General features: G+C 39.7%; 1 protein-coding gene across 1 annotated transcript in view; it reads left to right on the top strand.

Annotated features, from left to right (window-relative positions):
- Positions 1–24,546, top strand: part of PRKDC (protein kinase, DNA-activated, catalytic polypeptide) — a 123,501-nt gene that overhangs the window by 15,756 nt on the left and 83,199 nt on the right. Inside the window, exons 15-32 of the mRNA XM_025201027.1 lie at positions 1,207–1,344; positions 1,480–1,629; positions 2,077–2,192; positions 4,371–4,530; positions 5,579–5,665; positions 8,629–8,748; positions 9,723–9,882; positions 10,748–10,854; positions 12,406–12,496; positions 15,602–15,765; positions 16,671–16,823; positions 17,740–17,847; positions 18,834–19,060; positions 19,591–19,685; positions 20,492–20,591; positions 21,838–21,971; positions 22,975–23,229; positions 24,163–24,383. Of these exons, the coding sequence (XP_025056812.1) occupies positions 1,207–1,344; positions 1,480–1,629; positions 2,077–2,192; positions 4,371–4,530; positions 5,579–5,665; positions 8,629–8,748; positions 9,723–9,882; positions 10,748–10,854; positions 12,406–12,496; positions 15,602–15,765; positions 16,671–16,823; positions 17,740–17,847; positions 18,834–19,060; positions 19,591–19,685; positions 20,492–20,591; positions 21,838–21,971; positions 22,975–23,229; positions 24,163–24,383 (2,586 nt within the window). The remainder of the gene's footprint in view (positions 1–1,206; positions 1,345–1,479; positions 1,630–2,076; positions 2,193–4,370; positions 4,531–5,578; positions 5,666–8,628; positions 8,749–9,722; positions 9,883–10,747; positions 10,855–12,405; positions 12,497–15,601; positions 15,766–16,670; positions 16,824–17,739; positions 17,848–18,833; positions 19,061–19,590; positions 19,686–20,491; positions 20,592–21,837; positions 21,972–22,974; positions 23,230–24,162; positions 24,384–24,546) is intronic.

Here is a 24,546-nt window from a genome sequence, read left to right as displayed (position 1 = left end):
TGAATTTGAACAAGGTGCTTTTCATCCCCTCGTCCAAGTCGCTGATGAAGATGTTGAACAGTGCGGGCCCGAGGACCAAGCCCTGGGGGACCACACTGCCCACATCTCTCCAGGTTGAATAAGACCCGTCCACCACCACTCTCTGGGTGTGGCCCTCCAGCCAGTTAGTGACCCATTTGACTGTAGGTGTCGATGCCACAGTCCCCTAGTTTTTTAATGAGAATGGGGTGAGAGACAGTGTCGAAGGCTTTCCTAAAGTCCAGAAAGACTACGTCCACCGCGTTATCTGCATCTAAGGCTTTTGTGACCTGGTCGTAGAAGGCCACCAGGTTGGTCTGACAGGATCTGCCTCTAATGAACCCATGCTGGTTGTCCCTAAACATAATTTCCCCTGCTGGCCCTTCGTGGACATGCGCTAGGATAATTCTCTCAAAAAGCTTACCCAGGATCGAGGTAAGACTAGCTGGCCTATAGTTTCCTGGGTCCTCCTTCCTCCCTTTTTTGAAAATGGGAACCACATTGGCCCTTTTCCAGTTCTCTGGCACCACACCAGAGTACCACAAGTGCTCGTAAAGCCATGCCAGGGGTCCCGCAGTGACTTCTGCTAATTCCCTCAGCGCTCTGGGGTGGAGATCATCAGGACCAGCTGATTTAAATACATCCAGTCCCTCCAGAAGTTCCGTGACTAGGTCCTCACTGACAGTAGGCCTGGGTGCGCCTCCCCTGGGGCCTACAGGGGTCCCAGTGGAGGGGGTGACTGGGTCCCTGCTCAGAAAAATGGAGGCAAAGAAATTGTTAAATAGGTTAGCTTTATCATCTGGTGCGATGACCAGATTTCCTAGTGTGTCTTGCAGAGGCCCCACGTTACCCGGTACCATTTTTTTTTTTTTACCCCCTATGTATTTAAAAAAGGACTTCTTGTTGTCCTTGATCCAGGTAGCTAGTCCCAGTTCCATCTGTGTCTTGGCCTTTCTGACCACCCTTTACAGCCCTGAGCAACCAAGGTATAGTCCTCCCTGGTGATGGCCCCTCCCTTCCTTTTTAGCTAGGAGACATTTCCGTATGCTTTTGGTGAGTCATGGGGGCTTTTGCGCCCTCTTGCCCCCTTTGATCTGTGTTGGGATTACCTCCCTTTGTTAATTTACTGATTTTTTTTTTTTTTTTTTTTTCTTCCCCCCCCTCCCCCCCCTGCCCACTGTCCTCTAGGAATTTGATGGGAAAGGAGCTTCTAAATCAGAAGAGCCCCCAGCAGTTGGAGAGGTCAGAACAGGAAAATGGAAAGTACCAACATATAGGGACTATCTGGATCTTTTTAGAAGTCTTCTGAACTGTGATGCAATGAAGGTAAAACACACTTAATACTGAGATCTGATGACAGGGTTGGATTCTGATACCGTTTTGTTTAAATTTTATTACGTGTTGGATTTTTAGATATAGCTTTTCAGTGTTCTAAAACATATTTCTCTTTCTTCTACGAAGGAGTCTGTTTTTGCAGATGAAAACTTTCTGACAGTAAATTCACCCCTGCAGTCTCTGAATCGTTTGTTGTATGATGAACTTATAAAATCTATATTGAAGATTATTGAAAAATTGGACCTGACAGTTCAGAAACTGACTTTTAGTGAACAGGTGAGATCTTAGCCTTTCACTTATGTTTTTTTGTTATGGTGTAGCCTCTGAAATCTTTCCTTGAAATAAAATTGAAAGCTGTCAGAATGTATTAATATTTATTTCTGGAAACTGTTCTACTTCAGTGAAGAAAGATGGACTAGATGATTTCTTGATGTCTACTAGACCAACATTGTATGATTTCCATTTTCAAAAAGTGTGGTTTGCTTCAAATTAGACAAGCTATCTTTAATGGTATTTTGTGGCATCTTATTTTACTCTTGTGAGTGAGCATCTAATTACAAATCCAAAGAATTATGTCTTTCACTTTTCAAAAAGGCAGATTAATTTGTTACAAATTAATTTTTCCCACTGTTGCTAATTCTTAGTACTAAAATGTTGAGTCATTCTGTCATGCTGTCTGTTGTGCCACAGATTTCAGTAGCATGTGCCTCCACTTATTTTCAGGCTGAAAGTGAATCTGGCGATGTAATGATCATACCTTCTTCTGATCCAGCTTCAAACCTTCAGCCAGCCAAGCCTACAGATTTTATTGCATTCATTAATCTAGTGGAATTCTGCAGGTACTGCATATTTAAGATTAATTTAAGAATTAGGAAGCATGTTTTAGGGACAGTAGGGGCTATGTAAAACTGAAGGAATTAGGTTTCTTCCCCCTCTGGAAAGATGAAGGTTTTCAAACTAAGCAGGGGTGTGTGTGTATAGTCATGGGACTTCTGAGGTGTCATAACTGTTTGCTTCAGGCTTTTATTTAAAAGGGCACTGATGCTCCAGTCAGCTGTCTGGGCTCATTAATGAGCTCCAGCTCAATGGAGAAATATCATCCTTTGAAACAAAAGCCACGATGAGCAGCTGAGTAGTTCATCCTTAATTGGGCAACCTGCTGTAAAGTACCCAGATGGCAAGCAACCAAGATATATAAAATCTGGGTTCTGTGTATAATTTAAGCACACTTATTTCATGACGTGTACCCATGTTTGAAATATCTTTTAAAATCTGCAAAGGCAAGAATGCTAACTAATCAGAAGACAATAAATGTATAGGATATAGGGGAGAATATTAAATCTAAGTACAATGGGCAACTGAAACTTCATAGAACAAGGATTGACAATGTATACCCATGAGCCAGATCTGATCTACAGAGCCAGAGGACTTTTTGCCTGCCACACTGGGGCTGAGTAGGGGGCAGACACCTTCCAGCTGCACCCATGCCACTACCATTTCTCCCCACCACTTTCAAAAGTTGTGGCATGAGCACAGTTTCCAGCTGGTGTAGAGCTGTGCTGGAGGTGGGGAGATCTGAGCTTCACCCACGAGGCAAGGGGCAGAAGAATACAGGGAGAAGCAGCAGCAGGGTGGCCACAGCTTCTAGCTCCTCAGCCCCAGTGTCCCCACCATTTGGAAACTGTTTGTGCCCCAGCCAGGAAACAAGGAGGCCTGAGAGAAGCAATGGCAGCATGGGTGCACCTGCCTGGCCCTGGCACCAGTATAGGGAAAACCCTTTGCTGCTAATGCCCAGTCAGGACTCCAGTCCATATCAGACCAGAGCCTAGTCATTTGAGTCACAGTTCATAAAGGTTTCCGATCCCTGGCATAAAAAATTGCATCAGGCTTCAGGATATGTGATGCTAGAAGAGGTTGTAAGGGAGGCAGACAGAAAAGAAACTTAAAATTCCCTCTTGGGTGTTCTTGTCACCAGTGGAGTACTTAAAAAAGATGGTCATTAACTTAGGAATTTGATTTTCATTCATTTTTATTTTCAAAGGCTGAAAACAGTGGGTGGTGGGGAGGTGTTATCTATGTCTGATTTTGGATTTGACTCATCAGAACAGAGTGGGACAGTCACTTATGCAGGCAGTTTGAACAGAGTTAACTTGAATTAGCCGTGATAGTCCCAAGAAAGTGTTACCTCAGTACTTTTGTAGGCATGTCACAGGTATTTAGGATTGGATAATCAGCTCGTATATCTTCAGGATTCCAGATTAAAAGGCTTTGTCCTGGGAGAAATCCAACTTGTGTTTTCAACCAGAGACTTTGTTGACTTATAAAACATACTGCATACCTTAAAAATAAAGCTATTATACTGAGTACTAGACATTATATAGAAGAATTTATGAGGACTTCTGACCTCTCATGGTTTACATGGTCTACCTTTTTCTGACAGATGTGCCACAGATTGCCCTCCATCCCAATTTGTAGCATAATGTATTAAAAAAACTATTACAATGTTCTACTATGATGGACCAAAACTCTTCAGGTGTTCAGGATTATCAGAGAGGTGGTTAGCTAGGTTAGTCTGAAGTCTGGCAGAAGGTAGAGCAGGATAAGACCTTAGAGGCTAGCTGGTTCAGAGAGGCATGAGCTTTCATAGGCATCGAATGCAGCAAGTTCTTTCTTAAAATGGCCTATGCCTCTCTGAACCAGTTAGTCTCTATGATGTCACTCTGCCCAGCCTTCTGACTGAGCAACATTATTGAGTGACATTGTATATACTCTTAAAAATGATCATCAGTTAAGGTTGGGAAGAAATTTATTTTGCTCCTGATAGCATGTCATTTAATTACTACAGTCAAAGGATTGTCACTTCTTTGACGTATTCCTTCACTGGCTTATGCTAGATTAATTGTTGACACATTCTACTTTTTGTCAGTGCTCATATCTTTCACTTCCAAGCTGGAAAGAAGTTTGTACTCATTTCAATTCAGCTTTTGTTGAATGTTTCCTTTGCATCTATTTTGCAGAGAAATACTGCCAAAGAAGCATCTTGAATATTTTAAGCAATGGGTGTATTCCTTTGGTTATGAGCTTATTATACAGTCAACAAGGCTACCTCTTATTAGTGGATTCTACAAATTGCTCTCTGTTGTAATGAAAATTGTCAAGAAAATAAAATATTTTGAGGTGAGTTTTGTTTTTTTTTACCAACAGGAATTGTTTAATATGATATTATGGTCTGTGTATTTCAAAATATATGTGCACAACTGAAAGTGTTTAAATGGCAATTATTTCATATTTTATTTCTGATATGTAGGGTAAAGTACATCTTTTGCACAAAAATCCCTGGAAAAAACAGTATTAGGCTGAAAAGTCATTTTTTAAAGAGACTCTATCTATAGAATGCTCTTTCCTGGATCTTGAAACCACATCAATAGAGAAATCCAAGGTCTGCCTGTACTGCAGAGAGAACTGAGAGACAGACATGAGAACTAACTTAAAGAAGCTAACAGCTACTGGAGGAGAGTTGATTGGCTTATATACCACAGTGTAGTGATTAGAGCATTTGTCCTGAAGCAGGACACCTGTCTGGGGTCCTCAAATTGCAGTCTATTGAGCATCCAGCAGTGGGTGCTTGATTGGATTCTGTCATACTGAAGCTATCTCAAAGAATATGTACAGGAGGGATCAATTTTTCAGCTAGGTCACCATAGACTTCCGGAGGAAATTACTTAGGCATTTTATCCAGGTCAGCCCAAGGGGACTGCTGCTGTGGTGTATTGATGCTGTTTTCTACATCACCCTCTTTTTTTCCTCTCCCCACTTTTCTGGGTGTATCTTTGTAATCCTACATAGTGTCAGGCATAACCTGTTCTTGGATGGGGGTGAAAAGGAAAAGCAGGAGTGATACTTGTTGAACTCATTTTTCTTTCCATTCATGTGCATATTGGACAATAGCAGTTGAATTTAATGTATGGTATGTCCAGAAGCTGAAAGGGGGACCAGGCCATCAGCACACATTGCTTATGTTTAATGGTGGGAGAATTAATGTGTGCATTAAACTTTTACTGTGGAAGATCCCTTGGTAAATGGGATTGCTCACCCAGCAATTTATTCTGAACCTAACTTGTGTATTAAGTCCTCCCACATGTCAGAACTGTCTGTGTGTACTGGTGTTGGCTTGTCTCTCTGTCATTGGCTTTGTTCATATCATTGATTGTAGTTTGTTATACAGGATGTAAGTCCTGGGACTCAGAAAAAATATCCTGAAGACCCTGAGAAGAGCTCTTGTTTTGCGTTATTTGCAAAATTTGGAAAAGAGGTAAACTTTTTTTTAAATTGCAGTCTGAATACAGTCACATGTTGATAGCAACAGTATCCTATAATTTTCTCATGTATGTATTTCATCATTTTGGATTATAGGAGGCTTACTTTAAATTCACCTCTTTTCTTCAGGAGAGACTCCTGAATCAGCTCTGTAAGCAAACAACTCATGTTTCGGTGAACAAATCAGCTTTATGTCTTTATATATCACCAGAAAACTACTGAAAAGTCTGCAGTAGAATTCATACCTGTTTACTGCTGGTGTTTAAAAGAAAATACTGCCATCACATAACATTTATCTAAAGTTCTCTCAGAAGAGCAGTGTAAAACTGAAAACAGTGTAAATCAGCTGGGTTTAAGAGATCAAGGACTTGAGTGTGAAGGAGGCCTGCTGTTCTTTTGAGTAAAAAGCTATCTGGAACCTATCCCAAACAGGGAAAAAACTTATAGGGAAAAACTCCAGACTAATTTAAGGTAATAAATGACCAGCAATGCTATTCAGTGAGATTAAAGGTTATTTAGGTATGACCTAAAAACTAAAGGGATATTTTTGCCCCCGTTTTTCAATAATAACAACAGTGTTGCTCAAGATGGAAAAAAGCTGGCTAAGGGAGATTACACTATGGGAATGGAAGCTACCACAATTGAGGCTGAAGTACAGTTCAAGAAGCTTAATGCACTTGTATGGGTTTTGGGTGTGAAATTTGGATATATCCCAGAATTTGGAAAGAACTGGCGTGTAAAATTGCAGATCTGATTATAAGGATTTATACTAAATTTATCAAATTGTGTTGTAATCCAGCATTATCTACCTTTGATGAACCCATTTTGTGTTCTGCTCCTTTTTCATTTGCACTCATTCATTTTATCCTTTCTTTCAAGTGTTTTCTGTATCCTTGTATTCTGTTAACTGATATGTTTGTTTTTGCCCTTTTTACTCCTTTCTTTAAGATGGACACATCGGCTGTTTGCCAGTCATATATCAGCCATGATTTGGTTTGTTGTTTATAAAAATGAATTTTGAATAAGTAGAAATTGGAAAACAGAAGGTTTCTAATCATTGGAGCAGTGAGGTTTCAGAACAACCTGTCAGTTGCAATAGTGGGGGCAAAATCCAAAGCACTTTTAAGATGGAACTTTAATAAGTTTATGAAAGGGATTGTATGATGTGGTTGCTTTTGATAACATGGGGCAGATGCTTGATGAGGATTCCTTCCAGTTTTGTGTTGCTATAACTCATTTACATTCTTCACTTATGAAATGTCAAGTTCATTGAGGAAATAAAATCACTTTATGGTTTCCTCTTCTACTCCTCCCCTCTCCCTGCTCCCATCTTCTCTAATAGCAAACATTTGTGTTAGGCTTGAACTCCAGGGAGGAAAATAAATCCTGCTTACTATAAAATAAATAGCAAATATATCTGCCAAACACAAATAACAGATTCAAGGGGAGAATTCTCATTGTTTTGGAATGTGGGTGGCAAATTATTTCCTGTACTGCAATAGAACTGTCTTGTTTGGTCAGTGTACAGCAGGGATGTTGAACTCATTCAGGTCCAGGGGCCACATGAATGACATGGGGCCAGTCTGTGGGTCAGATTCAACCACAGACTGGTCGCATGTGCTGGACCCAGCACACAGGGCCAATCTGGCACAGGCACTGCTTGCAGTGCAAATGCTGGACCAGCCCTGTGCTCTGCATGCAGAATGTATCCTATCCCAGTCCTGCATGCCACATGCAGCACATGGAACCAATCCAGTGCACACTGTATGTAGCATGTGGATCCATTCCAAGAACTGCAGGGAGCACCACAGGTGGGATGATAGGACTCCATGGCCTTAGAGATTAAATTTTTGACACCCGTGGTGCTCAGCGATGCTGTTCAGTTGTGTGCACTCTGATGGTTGGTTATTGTTCTTAATAATGCACAGCATCCAGATCCTGCACCCTGATCTATAGTTTTGAGTTATGTAAAAAACTTGTAACAATTGGTGTTCAGAATTGCACATTATGAAACAATTTCTATTTGTCATTAAACATTATCTAGAATATAAAATGATGACCTGAGCCACCGTGTTAGAAATAACTCTCTGAATAGGATAGGTTTTACTCTGAGAAGCAGTTAGTTTTTGGATATTGTGGAACAAGGTAGGAAGCAAATTCTATAATCCAGTGGGGGCCCACCTTTTTTGGCAAGTGTACCACAAATTAAGCCCTGCATCCTCCAAGAATGCACTCTAGTCCCCTTCCCCTGCCCAATCAACTGCTCTGCTTTCTGTTCCCTGCCCAGTCTGCTGCTGTGCTACCTATCCCCTCTCTGATCTGCTGTGCCACACACAAAGGCTGCCCATGCTAGTTGTCTCACACATGCCACATGCCCAACTCTGGCAAAGTCCTTTATTTTTGGCTTTAGAGTTTTAGTCCAGAAAGATGGCTTTTACAGTATTAGCTGAAAGTATCATTACGTTTTCTGTTGATTGCATGCTGTGTAAGTTTGACCAGTGAGCATATTATTACTGAGATGAAATTGGCCAGCTATAATATTGAGATCAAAATCAAACTTTATTTTTAGTAATACATATGCTTATGGCATATTTAAAAAGAACCACTACTCAGTTTAAATGTATTTTAAATTTTGTTTGAATGAACTGAAATAAACACCAAAATATAAAACTACATAAAACCCTACCCAGATCCAAGAATTGCCAAAAGGTTCTTGACCTAATTTTTTTATCTGAAAATTAAAAATTTTAAGTGCAAGCCCTATCCTTCAGATATTTTCCAGGCGACTTTGTGTTTTCGTCATTCTGTGCTTGATTTTCTACTTCAGTGAAGAAATCCCACAGTTCTATGAATTACATGCTTCATATAGCGTAATGGGCAACAAGATCTTAAACTTTTGTTTGCCACCTAAACAAGTGATGTGTGTAACTCTTGTGTTCTTACGTTTCTGAATTTTAGGTGGCAGCAAGAATGAAACAGTACAAAGACGAGTTGTTAGCATCTTGTCTGACGTTTGTGCTCTCCTTACCTCATGACATCATTATGCTTGATATCAAAGCTTATGTTCCTGCATTGCAGGTGGGTCACTTAGCACACATTTTTTAAGCTAGTTTTGTAAAAGTCTGTTTATATGGTCTTACTATCTTATTTTCTCAGGCAGGCAAGCTGCCTTTAGATTTTTGGGGTTTTTTCCATGTCATCATCATGTTAAAGTATACATTTATTGACTTTTTTTTGTGTGTTAACTGGTAAATTTGCATGACAGATTTTCAGGGTCAGAGCTGTTTAGCAGTTTGAATACAAGGCCTGCTTATGCAGTAAGCTCTAAGGCCCCTGACAGACATTACGCTGAAGACATGCTTAACCACTTAATCACATCTTAAGTAGTAGTACAACTAATGGTGTTATAAAACAAGCAATAAACCATAAATTTGTTACAGAAGAGGTGTAACAACTTCATGGCTGGTTCCCATTGTGCTTTAAATTGAATGTGTGGCCAGACATTGGCTAATCAGGGTTACTAACCTTAAGGGTACATTGAGCAAAGGGCTGTGATGCACCCCCAGGGCTGGGAGCCCCAGGCAGCTGACTACCACTCCCAGCCTCGGGGATTCATTTGGGGCCCTTGACTGATGCGCTCCTGAGGCTGGGAGCAGGGATCAGCTGAGTGGCTTGCTGCTTGCTGGTACATGGGGAGCCCAGGATCATGACCCCAGGCTCTCCCCATGCTGGCAATATGGCATGATTGGGATCTGATCTTGCATCCCATAATCATATCTTCTGCCATGCACATGTAGCATGGCACGAGGCACAATTGTTGGTACTGTGCATCAAATCCCATCATGCCTTTAACTGAATGCTTGCCAAGGGCCTAAGATATTAGCAAATTTGCAGATGTTAGCAAATAATTTATCGAACTGTCATACCAACTGTTCAGGAACTAAAAATAGGAAGAACGCTTTTTTCCTTATCATATGGTTGCTTATTTTTTTCCATTTAAATCTCTCTCTTTTTTTAATGAATGCTATATAACGGCCTTGTTTAACACACAGAATGCATTTAAGTTGGGTCTCAGCTATACCCCTATGGCTGATGTGGCTCTCAGTGCTCTAGAAGACTGGTCCTCTCACATACCCAAAAACATAATGCAGCCTTACTACAAAGATGTCTTACCTCTTCTTGATGGCTATTTGAAGACTGCTACGTCACCAGGTATATTGAAGGGAAAAATGAAATGGGTAATGTGGGAATATGGAGAGGGCATTTGCTGGCTGTAGTATATTAAAGTATTTAATTAAAAAGTAGCTCATGGGGGCATGAATTTGAAAGCCTTGCAGTGTATTGTGGAAATTCTTGCATGTGGAATACTAGTGTTTCTATCCCAAACCCCACCCCACTTCCACCAGCTCTGCGTTATCTGAAAACCCCTCCCAGGTTATTTCAGATAACCAGAATTTTTACATAACTGGCAATCCCCTTACCCCAAAGATGCCAGATAACAAAGCTTTTACTGTATCTTGCCAGCGAGAATTCTTTGTGGATGGGCTGAAATTCTATGGATGGGCTGAAATCCCCCTGGGTCTGTTTTGCTCTCATCTAAAATAATTAGCTTTTCTCAGTGCTCTTCGTTCAAGTAACAGGCACAAATTGGAGGCTGAAAATGTTCCTTATTACTTCTCTTTAATTAGCTGTCAAATAATAAGTTTTTCTGTAAAATCTATAGAACTTCTTTGTGTCCAATGATATGCTACCCTCTCAGTTGCTTGGTCAAAGACCCTTTTGATGAGAATTGCTTTGTCCTTTCTCACCACCTTTCAAGTTCAAATATATCTCCTCTTCAATTCATTCAAGTTCTCATTCCTTGGAGACAAAAATTTGTTCTCTCTTTGATGAGATGCTTCCTTTTAGTCATCAGTCAGTCTTAAATGTTTCTTAAAACTAGAGGGGGGTTTTGTTTTCAACCTAAAAACTTCATTTCTCCTGTTGCAAAAACAAGTTGTTTTGTAAAATACTTGTGAAAGAAGGTAAATGACAGGTACAGGAAGTGAATATTAATAGGCTGTTTGTTGTTGATCAGATGAGTTCCAGAATAATTGGGAAGTGAAGAAGCTTTCTCAGGCAGTCCAGAAAGGATTTAACAAAGTTGTGATACAACGTCTGAGAAAAGCAAAGGCCCTTTCATTGGTAAAGCCTCCTCTTTATTTTTTTCCCCTTAAGACTGTAAGACTTATTCTGCTTAGATTTCAAACCAAAGAGTATTGTGCCTTTTGCAAATAGAAGTGAAAATGTTCTGTATTATATTTTAAACTAGACTGCATTATTATTTATTGACTTGAGCTTTATGTTGTCATTAGTTTTTTTTTATATTGCTTAGTAAATGCATCCTTGTATAGTTTTTTGTTTTTTGTTTTTTTGTTTTTTCTTATGTAGCTTAAAGCCTGCTAGAACATTGGTTAGATGGATTTTATTGTCATGTTACAAAACTGATTTCTGTATGTATTTTCAGGTTTTGTAGAGCATCTTAGTTGTGGAATTTACCTTGTGTGACAGAATTATTCAGTAGTCTCAGTTTTTATTTTTCCTCAGAATATGCTTCTTGCACATATGTTTACAAAGAAAATCTTGATAAATTGACCCCAGTGTAAACTGATACAGTGAAGGCTGCATGAATTGGCAGACCATGAGAAATGGTTGCACTTAAAAGTATGAACAACCCCATTTATTTCAATGGCATTTTCACTCTGAAATCTAAACATCATAATCTGTGGCGTAATGAATACTGGAAATGTACTGGCAGTGTAAAATAGTTTTTTAGATCAAATAATATAGGGGCTAAGAAATTGGTTGTCATTAATTTTACTTTTAGTTCTATAAAAAAATCCAGTTCTAACAGAATGTTTTTGAGTTTAGATCAAGGTTGCAGCGGAGTACATGAAGTCTTCCTCATAAAGCATATCTGAATTTACTGTCTGGTAGTCTAAATGCTACACTTCTTTAAAATTGGAATCTTGACTATCTAATGGCATAGTTCATGAATGGCATTTTGTGGGGATGGCTGTTTTTTTTTTAATCCTGTCTAAAACTTCATGCAAAGTCATTTAAGTCAGACATACCACTTGCACAAGCCAGTGATTTCCTTCAATGTTGAAAATATTTAGGCATATAAAAACTAGGTTATCCTGTTTGTGCATAAAGATATTATGTTAAATCTAGTGTCTTGTGAACAAAGCCAGATAATTCACACATGGAAGTAAATTAATCTGTGTCAATACAGGTTCTTGTCTACCAACCCTTTTGAAATCAGCTTGGTACCTCAATACAGATTTAGATGCCTACTGTTAAAATTCTGTTTTTGAAAAAAATTCTTGGCCTTTAAAACAATTTTTGTGACATTTTACATCTACGAATGTGTAATATTCCCCCTACAGAAAGTTGACAATTTTTTCCACAAAACTTTCATCCTTCCTGTGAAAATTGGAAGCATCTTAAAGATAAAGTGATTATTTTGATGTCTTAAAATAAATTTGATTGGGGAGAGAAACTGCATATGAAACCAGTTATCTTTTAAATATTTTTCCAGTTCTCCTCTTACTGAGTCAAGAAGGTTATGTTTTCATTTTGCATACACAGGTGAATTGAGGTCCCAGGCTTATATTTGCTTATATGCATAAAGTTTACATAGGTCCGTAAGTGCCATATTGTATTACTTTTGTAATGATATTCTGAATTACCCAGAATGAAGATCTCTCTTTGGAGGCAATGAGATCTAGAGTGGTACAGCTTCTTGGTTCTTTGGGAGGTCAGGTCAACCGAAGCTTAGTTACAGGTATGTATCTTATAAACATTATACTTTTATGTTCTTTCATATACACCTCACTTGAAATAAAGCTTTATAAACCTTATTCTTTTATGAAATGCACAAACCAGCTGTGGGAATGGTTCTCTGTCAGCGTGACAGGAAATTGAGCGTCTCAATTGGAGGACTCGGGTTGCCTGTACATGAATGTCAGGAGCATGGGGAAGAAGCAGGAGGAGCTAGCCCTCCTACTCTCCAGTGGGCATTACGATCTAGACCTGGTGGGACTCCCCACATGATCGGAATGTAGCCATAGGGGGTTATACCCTGCACAGAAGGGACTACATAGGGAAGAAAGGTGGAGGTGCCCCTCTCCGTGAGGGAGCAGTACACCTGCTTGGAGGCCGACATCAGCTCCAGAGAAGAGTGGCTCAAAATCCTGTGGGTCAAACTACTGCGGGGGGGGAGTTGGGGCGCGATGAGAGGGACCTAACTGTAGTTGTATACTACAGACCACCAAACCAGGAGGAGGAGCTCAATCTGGAGTTCTCTCGAGAACTGGCAGAGGCCGTGGCCACATGGGACATGGTCGTCTTGGGTGACTTCAATTACCCAGATATCTCTTGGGAGGAACACTTGGCCAAGTTGGATCGGTTGTGTTGCTTCCTGACCAGTATTGAAGAGCTCTACCTGACTTGGGAAGTGCATGGGCCTGCCAGAGGTAATGCTCTCCTAGACTTGATCTTGGCCAAAAGAGACGATCTGGTGAGCGGCTTGAATATAGAGGATAGCTTGGGTGACAGTGACCACGAAACTATAATATTCACTGTCCATTGCAAGGCAGGCAAATCAGCTAGCAGGGTTGAAGTTTTGGACTTCAAAAAAGTGAATTTCAGCAGGCTCAGGGCAATAGTACGGGAAGTGCTGCGGGACCAGGGACTGAAGGTAAAAGGAGTGCATGAAGAGTGGTTGTTCCTCAAAGACATGATCCTCAAAGCACAAAAAATGTCCATTCTCATGCAGAGGAAAGGTAGCAGAAGGTCTGGTAAACCCTCTTGGTTTAATAGGGACATCATAGTCCTCTTGAAAAAGAAGAAAGAGGCATACAAACAATGGAAGCTTGGGACAGTCCCCAAAGAGGACTATACAGCAACAGCCCACACTTGTAGGGAACAGGTTAGAAAGGCTAAGGTGGCAACTGAATTTAAACTAGCAACAGAAATCAAGGACAATAAGAAGTCCTTCTTTAAGGATATAGAGAACAGGAGGAAAACAAATGGAAGTGTTGGACCATTGCTTAACAACTCAGGACAGCTGGTTACTGACACTCAGGAGAAAACTGAACTCCTGAATGACTACTTTGCTTCAGTATTTCACTGGACTAAGGGGAAAATCATACTAGATAAGGTTCAGAATGGGCATGGTGGGAATGACCACCTTCCTACTGTTGATGTTGAGCTGGTACGTGATCAGTTAGGAAAGTTAAACATTTATAAGTCAGCAAAACCAGGTGAACTTCTTCTGAGAGTGCTGAAGGAGCTGACCAAAGTCATTGTGGGACCTCTGGCGAAACTCTTCCAAAACTTGTGGTGCTTGGGGGAGGTCCTTGAAGACTGGAAGAGGGCCAATGTTGTGCCCATCTTCAAGAAGGGAAGGAGAGAGGCCTGGGGCAACTATAGGCCAATTAGCCTAACTTCTATCCCAGGGAAAATCCTGGAAAAATTCATGAAGGAGTCTATGTGCGATACACTTGCAGGAGGTGGGATTCTGAATGACAGCCAGCATGGCTTTGTTGTGGGTAGGTCTTGTCTTACCAGTCTCATCTCCTTCTACGACGAGGTAACTCACCACCTGGATAAGAGAGAGGAGATCAACGTTGTATACCTAGACTTCCAAAAGGCCTTTCACCTGGTATCCCATGATGTTCTCATGGGAAAGTTGGAGGATTGCGGGCTTAACTGCTAGACAGGTGGATAGGGAGCTGGCTACGGGGTAGAACTCAGAGTTCTAAAGAACGGATCTGCGTTATCTTGGTGAAGTGGCCAGTCACGGGTCTGTGCTTGACACAATAAGCAGCAATGGTCTCAAGTTGCAGCAAGGAAGTTTAGATTAGATATTAGGAAGAATTTTCTCACTCGGAGGGTAGTAAAACACTGGAACAGATTACCCAGAGAGGTGGTGGGATCTCCATCCTTGGAGATTTTTAAGACCTGGCTAGACAAAGCTTTGGCTGGGATGATCTAGTTGGGTTTGGTCCTGCTTTGAGTAGGGGGTCGGCCTAGATGACCTCCTGAGGTCCCTTCCAACCCTAATCTTTCTTCTATGATTCTATGCCTAATCTTACACACTTGAAGACTATTCTGTTGATTTCAGAAAGCTAGTTTTGTTATGTAGAGTTGTACCTTGCAGTCTTTAGAGCAGTGATTCTCAAGATTTTTAGATTCAAGGCACCCTGCAGAAAATGCTGGCTTTTAATTTTGTTTTTTTACTACAGAAAAATTATAGTGCAATTCTGTTGCAGACAACTCGGACCACAACAGGACAGAATGTTGTTAATCCTACAGATTTCTATTTGAAATCTTCGGGTTTATTTTGTAAATCATGTTTGCACACCCTTGACAGGATTTCAAGGCACCCCAGGTCCCATGGTCTGTAGTATACACCTACAGCTGCTTTAAGGGATCAAAGTTTTGGGGCACATCTTGTGGTCCTCTTTGCTGTCTTTTCCCTTGTTCAGATTTTTTTATTGTTTTTCCTTTTTCATTTATTCATTTTTTTTTTGGGGGGGGGGGGAGTGTTCTGGAACAAGTGGACTCCAATATGTTCTAAGTTCATAAATTGCTGAGTTTAGGCTGTTGGAGTAGGATGGTTGATCTGTCTTATTAAAAATTGGTAGCAGTTATTTTCTCCACCTTGTGATGGAACCACTTTCTTAGAAAATGAAGCTACTACCATCGTGCTAACAAGTATCTGGTTTGGTAGGTTATGTTTTTCCTATTTGGTCAAAGATCTATATCCCTTTGACTTCAGGCATTTTGCCTGACAACTTCAGTGCCTGTTAATTTTTTTGAATACTCTGGTTAGTTGATTAGGTTAAACTTTATCTTTGTTTTTGCTCTTTTACACCTATACTAGCTGCTTCTGAAGAAGAAATGATGAAGAAATTTGTGTCCTGGGACAGTGAGAAACATCTGAACTTCGCTGTGCCTTTTGTAGACATGAAGCCAGTTATTTACCTGGATATCTTCTTGCCTCGTGTGACTGAACTTGCTCTCTCTGCTAGTGACCGGCAGACTAAAGTATTTGCATTTTCATGTTTTCAATTTTATGCAATAGCTATGAGATAATCCTTACAAAAGGACTCCATTCCTAGTGCAGAAAATCCTTTTTTGCTAGGTTGTCACTTAATTCGCAGAAATGCTGTTCTATAATCCAGTGGTTCCCAACCTTTTATTTTAAATACTGCGGACTGGCATGGGAGCGGGAAGGGGTGCACAGAGCCAGCTGCTTCCCTCCCAGGGCTTCCCCACTGCCCAGCACTTGACTGCTGGTGGTGGAAGCTGCTCGCCCAGGCGGACAGACAGGGAGTCCGAGCTGGGGGCTTGTGCCATGACCTGGCAGCCAACCCTTTGTGGCGTGGTACAAAGCTGCTTCCCGGTGATTGGGAACCTTTGCTATAATCCATCAAAAAAACTTAGAAATAAACCCCTGGGCTCTACTAGATAGCTATGTCTGTTGAGATCTGAACTTGTAGAGTGTAGATGGAGCTTTCTTGCTAACTGTTTTTATTTTTGCATTGTCTAGACTTCTCTCTTGTTTTTATTTCCCCTATCATTGACTTCAGCAAAACACTTAAGCACATACCCTGTGTACTGTGCTTGATTGGAGCCATAGGTTTCTGAGGGAGCCCAATCCAATTTATGTACTAGATTGTACGTTTATGAATTATTTAAATGTGTTTCCCCAGTTAAATTTTATTTTAAAAACATGCACAATGAAATGAGGCAGTGTCTTTAGATGGAAGGTTGGACAAAACGTAGCTGAACTACTCGAAGTATATGGGTCAATGCAGTATGGCTCAAAATGAATGCATTAGTATTTATAAACTGGAAGAATTCCAGCACCACTTTGCTGGCCCTTCATTATTTTTTCTGTGTCAGTATCCAATATACAACTAAAATGGATGCTTAAACCTTTATTTCAGGTTGCAGCATGTGAACTCTTACATGGCTTAGTTATGTTCATGTTGGGGAAAGCATCTCAAATGCCAGAAGGACGTCAAGGTTCCTCACCCATGTATCAGCTCTATAAACGAACATTTCCTGTACTGCTTTGTCTTGCCTGTGATGTAGACCAGGTAAACAGATGCATGTATTTTGGGGGCTTCCTGGTAAAACACTCAAATAGTGATTCTTTGGAATCTCAATCAACTCACAGAAGTATAGTTAAGGCAGCAGTCTCCTACAGTTTGATTCACTGCAAAAGCTTTTCAGAGTATAAGTGACGTTTTGGGGGAAGTTGGTCATTTTGTATTCCAACAACCTCATCCAGAGGAAAATATTTAAATTTATGACCATTGGTGCCTGGAAATGAAAAAAATTGCATGCAGTTCTAGTATATTGTATCCAAACAATTCAAAATGTACAAAGCTTTATATACGCAGAAACGTAGGAAAATATATTTACCTTCAGTTTTCCAGTTTTAAAACTTAATATATGCATATGCACAGAACTGTAGAACCAAATGTTTCATGCTATCGAAAAAGCTGTGAATTGTTTTTTCAAGGAACTGGATCTTCCCACCTCCAAGCTTAGTTTCTTTTTGAGTACACCAAAATATAAAGAACAGACATAAGCTTTAAAAAATTGTTGGGGTAAGTGGGTTCTATTCCATTGGACTAAGCAGTTGTATACCAGTGAAAGTTTGCATTTGGCATGGGTTTTGTTCATATGGGATCCTCTAGTTTTGAAGTTTTGTCTGCTTGATCTCAAAATAAACTTTTTGAAATTCAAAATTTAATAGGAAGCAGCTTTACTGTGCTGCATGTGGTTGTGAAATAAATTGATTAATTCTGCCGTGCCATTATTTGAATGCATCTTTTCATTCCCAGTGCTAGGTATGTAATGTGAAATTGCTAACTGCTCAGTTTATCTTGCTTAACAAGTTTGTTTTGGGCTTTGCTTCATTTTTTCCACTGTTAAATGAATGCCTAAGAATAAAATATGTTTAATCTATTGGGAGTTGTTTTTGTGGGGTTTTTTTTATCTCCTCAGGTGACAAGACAGTTATATGAGCCTTTAGTCATGCAACTTATTCACTGGTTCACCAACAACAAGAAGTTTGAAAGTCAAGATACAGTGGCATTGTTGGAAGCTATTTTGGTAGGCAGTTTCTCTTTCTTTCATCCTGTATGATCTTGAAAAGTAAAATAACATCAGCTAAAGGAACAATAAAAGCATGCTCATAATTTATATAAAATGGAGGCATATAAAATATGCAAGCCATCTTATTTGTTGCTGCTTTAAATTCTGGTAATGGACTCCATACTCTTATGGATCCAAAATCTATTTTTTTTATTGGCAGTATCTAAAGGTCAGCATCTTAAGAATATACATTAACTGTATTTTTAATTTTTGAAAAAATCTATAGCATTTTATAATCAGCATGTACAAGAAAGTTCTGAAAATAAATTATACATCCTATTTGTAAATCCTTTTCTGCTGATGTTAGGCAAAAGTTTTAACTTCCAAAAAGGGGTTTTGCTTTATCCTGATCAAATGACTGTCATAGAGGTATAATTGATTTGTGCTGTGATACCCAATCTCTTGGCTCCACAGGCCAGATAACTGGTGTGGGGCCAGTCTGCAAGTCAGATTGGGCCCTACATGGCAGGATTGAATTTGTCTGGAAATTTGACAGTTGGGGAGCAGCAGCTAGCTGCTACTGCTCCCCTGCCACCAAATTTTTGGATCCATGGGGAGCCTTGTGTTCTAGAATATAACATGTCTCTGTGTGCCAGATTTTGCCCATGGACTGAGGGTTGAACAGTACTTGTTTGGTGGATCTCAGAGTACTTTAAAAAAAGGTGAGTGTTGTCTCAGTTTTACAGAGGGAAGAGCTGAGTTGCACAAAGGTGAAAAGGGTCTTCAGGTTCCCAGTGCTCTATCAGTTAGGCAACAATCCCCCTCTTGTTCCCATGCAGTACAGACTTTGAAATTCTGTGCCCAACAGATTAAAAGGACTTTTAAAATCTGCAATAGTATTGTACTTCTGCTGCAAAGTGTGCTGAATGTTTTCTGTTTGGCTTCAGTGTTTTATAAAATATTGGATTGTTATTGTTTATTTATAATCTGTATTTTAAATTTAGGATGGGATAGTGGATCCTGTTGACAGCACTTTACGAGATTTCTGTGGTCAGTGCATTCGAGAATTTATGAAGTGGTCAATTAAGCAGACAACACCACAGCAGCAAGAGAAAAGTCCAGTAAATACCAAATCTCTCTTCAAGCGACTCTACAGCCTTGCTCTTCACCCAAATGCATTCAAGAGACTGGGAGCAGCACTTGCTTTTAACAACATTTATAGAGAATTTAGGTGAATTGGTGGTACTTGATCAGCAACTAAACAGATCTGATTAAAATATGACTATACCAAAGTACATAAACATGTTGAAAGTAGAACCCAGGCAGATCTTGACTGACAGATGTTGGTTTATTCCAGCCATTAATATGCAAAGAAACTAGGTTTTAGATTCTTTTCAGATTCTTTATAGTGATTCAAATTTACTCCAGAAATGAAGAGTGTAAATAGTTGGGCTGTATGTGAGTGGAAAACGGAGACTGAAGAGGTCGGATTCCATCAAAGGATAAAATAAATATGACAAGCTCTTATTTATACATTTAGTTTCAAAGTGGTGGACAAATAATCTTTGTTTTGGCAGTTGAGGACCAAAATTTTATGCTCTGTTTAGGAGGGCATTTCATGTAGTTGTTTGTCATCTTTGTTACTTTCAAAGAAGCTTTTACTCCTTTCATTTTTATATTTCATATTAGAGTTTGATATTCAGTTCTTTTTTGCTCCCATGTATTTTTTCTACCAAATACACTTTATTTTTCTTCCTATAGAGAAGAAAATTCCTTGGTGGAGCAGTTTGCATTTGAAGCATTAATTGTATTTATTGAAAGCCTGGCCTTAACCCATACAGATGAGAAATCACTAGGTGAGTTGTTCTAATTTATTATGAAAAGGAATGAATAGAAATATTTTTGAATCTTATAAACAGTGTGTGAAATACACTCAAGAAACTAAACCAGAGATCTGCCATTGCAGGGAAAATAAGATGCTGCTCATCTCAAAGGATGATTTCTTTTCTTTAATCTTGTTCCATGGTAATTTGGATTTTCTGGTTTATTGGCATTTCTGTACGGTCTTCACATGCCATTAATTTAGTTGAATCTTTTCTGTTTGTCAAGTAAAGTTTTTGATTTTTTTCAAGCATTGTACAATAATATTTAATGCTTCGGATGGTTCTGATGTGCATGTCCTGGACCAATATCTACACTCATTAAAAATGAAATTCAGTATATTTGAGCATAGAATACTGTCATTCAACAGACTTAACTCAAAAAATATTTCTCTTGCCATCTTTATCTCATCAACAGTCTTTATTGTAGAGTTGTATGAAAAATTTGCAACTTCCTCCACAGTATTGAATGCTAATTCTTTGTCAGTAACATTTTATCATGTAATAATGGTTAAAATATAAAGTTTTAGTGTTACAAATTTTGGATGGGCTGCTTTTTGAGGAAATGTTCCCTGAGGAAAACAAACTCCTCTTGTTGGAGTTGCTAAAGGTGGTAGATACAGTCCCAGAATGATGTGGTTTTTACAGTGGAAACAGTTTGCTGAAGAGGAGTTTATTTTGCATGTCATCCCTGCATGGAATTCTTCTTGTATATATTTATACATTTGTGTGTTAATTAGATAAGGATTGGATTCATTGATGGATTTTCTCTTTTATAATAGGTACAACTCAGCAGTGTTGTGATGCCATTGACCACCTGAAGCGCATAATTAAGCACAAAGCACCTTCCCTAAACAAGGCAGAAAAACGGCGGTTACCACGGTAAGTAACTTGAGAGGTTTTTAAGTTGCCAGATGCTACACCTCAGTTCACAGTACACTAAAAAAAATGGTGTTGGGTTGTTGCTCTGGCCCAGTTTATGCAACAGTGTGTTCTAGCAGAACTCTTGACAGCACACTCAGTTCCCTGGTGGTGGCAGAGTAATTTTTGTTTGCAGAGTAGTGCTGCCTCTGTGAATAACAGGTGTCCAGTGCCACAGGAATGTGACCAGAAAGCTTGTGTAGACAAGTCTGAGCTTCTGCCCACATCTTCTGCCCCTTTAGCAGCTGATGCCCCCCAAGGGTTTGCTGCATGTCCTGCTGGCATAACTGTTGGGAAGCTGCATGGATGGGGACTTGTTCCGGCTTCCCTGTATTGTTCGCTGTCTGCTGGTAGATGCATGCAAACACTTAGCTTTGTGAGTTCTACTAATTCACAACTCTATCACCTACATACCTGATGAGAAACTTGTGAATTGTCCCTTGAATGTCTGATTAGAATAGCTGAATGTGATGATGCTGGATCAGGTTTTATTAGTCTGTCTATCCCTGATTTTTGAGCAAAACAGGCTGGAGAGACAGATCACTCTAACTCTGGAGGTACTGGGAAGAGAGGGTAATTTACCCTGCAAGAATCTTTGGGGCCATCTTGAAGATGATTTAAAAGACCTTGGAGGGAACTATCTCAGATGTTTTTAGGCACAAATAAGTGTTGTATGAACAATAGGACAAAAATAATGCAGAATTCTTAGTACTGTTGGAGAGGCTTGGAAAATGTCCTTTTCCCCTAAGGAAGTGGGAAAGTGGAGTGTGAAGGTTGGTATCAGCAGTTAGGTAGATTGGTTACATGCTCACAGATCAGTTAACTAGTGGGATTAAGCACTATGCTGCTTACTGTTTAAGATGTATTCTATGCTTTTATTTTTTGCATCTGAAGGAAGGAAAGGCAGCTGAATCTTGATGTTATAGCAATTGAAATGGTCATCACTAATCAAATTAGTTGAGGGCAGTAAGAAGTCCAGTTTACACCTGTATAAAAGTTTGTAGTGTAAGTGGGTTGGCCTATCCAACCATCTCTGCTCCTTTCTCTGTCTTTCCCGAGGTAGTAGAAAGGACAGTTGGAATAATTCATGGGACGTTATGGTTTGCAAGTGGAGCAGAATGGTCTTATTAACATGATGGTACTATGGTTTTGTCTAAAACAAAAGTCCATGCATAATACCAGTAAAGACTGTGGTGTTTTTGCACAGAGGGTTTCAACCTGCAGAATCACTGTGCCTGTTGGACATTGTCATGTGGTTGATGATGCAGTGTGGACGACCTCAGACCGAGTGCCGACATAAATCCATGGAGCTCTTTTATGAGTTTGTTCCTCTATTACCAGGTATTGAGGATCATGTTTAATGTAGCTCTAGTTTGCTGTTTCACAAATATCTCTATGCATGCTTGCTCAATTTTGCAGAGTACAGTAGTTTACATTTATTAACAAAAAACTTTTTGTAGTCATGGTTGAGCAGCTGCTAGTATTCAGTATAAATGCTGTGGCTTCTTATTACAGTGCAGGCTTCCTCACATTACTCTGCTAATGTGTCTCCACTCTGACTTGTAAGATGCACTTTTAGGCATAAAGTGGCTCTTGAGAAAGTGGCTGTGACAGCATACTTTTCTGGGACAGAGCTGTTGGTTCATGTACCATCTCTTCCTATTTGTCTGATATACGCAGCACAGAGAAGTAGGACTGGAAGAATGGCTAGGCCCAATACAGTAGTCAGGCAATAAAAGCAACAAACTGAATATGTTTTCTTATGTTGATCATCAGGGATCCTAGTTTTCCACAGGGAAAAAGGCAGAAAATCTTCATTTTAAAAAACATAAAAATCCATGTTTTTCTGTGACCTACCAAAAGCACAGTGGCATCCTGTGGTGAGCAGCACCAGTTTGATCTCTTTTTTTTTTCCTACTGTGCTTTTTTCCTCTTGGCCAATAAGCCTCACCACCTCTCCCCGTGGCACCCCCCCCGCCCCTCCCCTTGCCCCTGACTGGTGAGCCAAGAGGCAAAAATAAGAGCAGAAAAGATGTTACTTGCTTTGGTAGGTTGTGGAAAAACAGATTTTGCGGTTTTCTGTGGTGAGCAGAAAACTGAGATCCCTGTTGATCTCGTACATCATATGTATTATGAATCTTGATATTGGAGAAATCATGTATATATAAAAACACATGTATGTGTACGTAGACTTCCTTGCACCGCTCTTAATATGCTAATTGTGTGTGTGACACATGTGGCTGGATCCACGTGTATGTACGTGCAGGTGCACACCTGGATCCAGCTGTGCATTTTCTTGGAGAACTTTTAATTTCTCTTACTATTTTTTTTTTTTTTTTGTTAGGAAACAAGTCACCATCTTCTTGGCTGGGTGATGTTCTAAAAAAACAGGACAGCTCTTTCCTTATTAACAAATTTGAAGGAGGTGGCAATCAGGATGACAATCTGTCTGGGATCCTTTCCTACCCAACTCTCCATCACCTACAGGAGCCCTTTAGCGTGCGGGCTGTTGTGCAGTGGATGGATATGCTTTTAGCAGCTCTGGACTGCTACAATACGTTCATTGAGCAGAGAATGTTCAAACCTGAAAATGTACTAGGTAAGTGATTCTGGCTACAGTTAAATCATTACCTAAATCCATACGGTGATGGGTTTGTAGTTTAGGCTAGACTTTTTTTCTGAGCACAGTAGATATACAAGCTCCTAACCAGTTTGGCAACAGGGAGGCTTTTTTTTTTTTTTTTCAATTTAGTAGGCAAGAGTGATACCTCCTGTTTACTTCCCATTTTTTAGAAGTGTTTCCTTGTATTTATAAGAAGATTCATTCAAGGCATCTGGACTTGACTCTTTCCAAAGCCCTTTTTCCTACTGTCCTTTATTGGCTAGAAGTGCTTACTAACATGCAGTGTGAGGATTGCCTTCTCTCCCCACTGCCAGCCCAGTGATTTGAATGTGTTACTTTTTTCTAATGTTTTCAGCAGCATCCAGTCTGAAGATCTCAATATCCATCATTCTGGTCATGTATGAAGCCCTGTTGTATATAGCTATTAGACACTGAGTCTGTATCCAAAAAGAGTTGTTTTCATTTCTAAACAGAGCTTCTACAGCAGTAGAATGTGTAAGTGCAATTAAGCAGCCACTTGTAAAGTATTCAGTGCTTGCTTAAAAAAACCTGTGTGTAAAGAGGTTAAGTTTTTGTTGTTATTAGAACTGTATAATAAACAGGTCATTGAGGGCCTGATTGTTCAGATGTGAATTTGCCTTACCTCCATATAGTTATAAACACCTGATCTGTGGGTCCAGGTACCTAATATATGTGCACAAAGAATACAAAGTTGTATGAAATTCTGTCCTTAATGTTACAAATTTAACTGGCATATCACTTGTTTAATAATAACATCTAAAGATCAGAACACTTTGAGTCTTAACGTCCAACAGGGATTAATGGCTGGTCATGAGCCATGTGCTAAGCATAGAATGTTGTGTTAAATTTAAGAGTTACTCTTATTTAATGTGGCATAATTCTTTCTAGGTACAAATTCTTCGTTCTTGAGAGCTGTGGAGTTCTTCCTTGAAACTATTGCGTTACATGATATACATGCAGCGGAACAGTGCTTTTACACTAAGTCAAAAGACAACGTGTTCAGTCCACAAGAAAGAGAAGAGTACAGTTACAGCAAATGTACAATTGTAGTCCGAATTATCAGGTTTGTCAGCATGATCCTGGAGACCTGTCAACAAGATTTCTGGAAGGTAGGTGCTGGACTAGCAGCTCTTAGCAGTTGCTCTCTTCAGTTCATTAAAACTGTTATTTAAAGTTGGTGTTTAAGCTTCAGTGAGTGAGGTCCAAGGCATTTCCCTAGTGAAAAGGACAGGCTTATCACTAGCCTGGAGAAGTGGATCATTCTTGGCAGCA

The sequence above is a fragment of the Alligator sinensis genome, unplaced genomic scaffold (assembly GCF_000455745.1).
Source record: "Alligator sinensis unplaced genomic scaffold, ASM45574v1 scaffold615_1, whole genome shotgun sequence".
Taxonomy (NCBI): domain Eukaryota; kingdom Metazoa; phylum Chordata; order Crocodylia; family Alligatoridae; genus Alligator; species Alligator sinensis.
The sequence above is the reverse complement of the archived record's forward strand: the minus strand, read 5'-3'. Positions and strand labels throughout refer to the sequence as shown.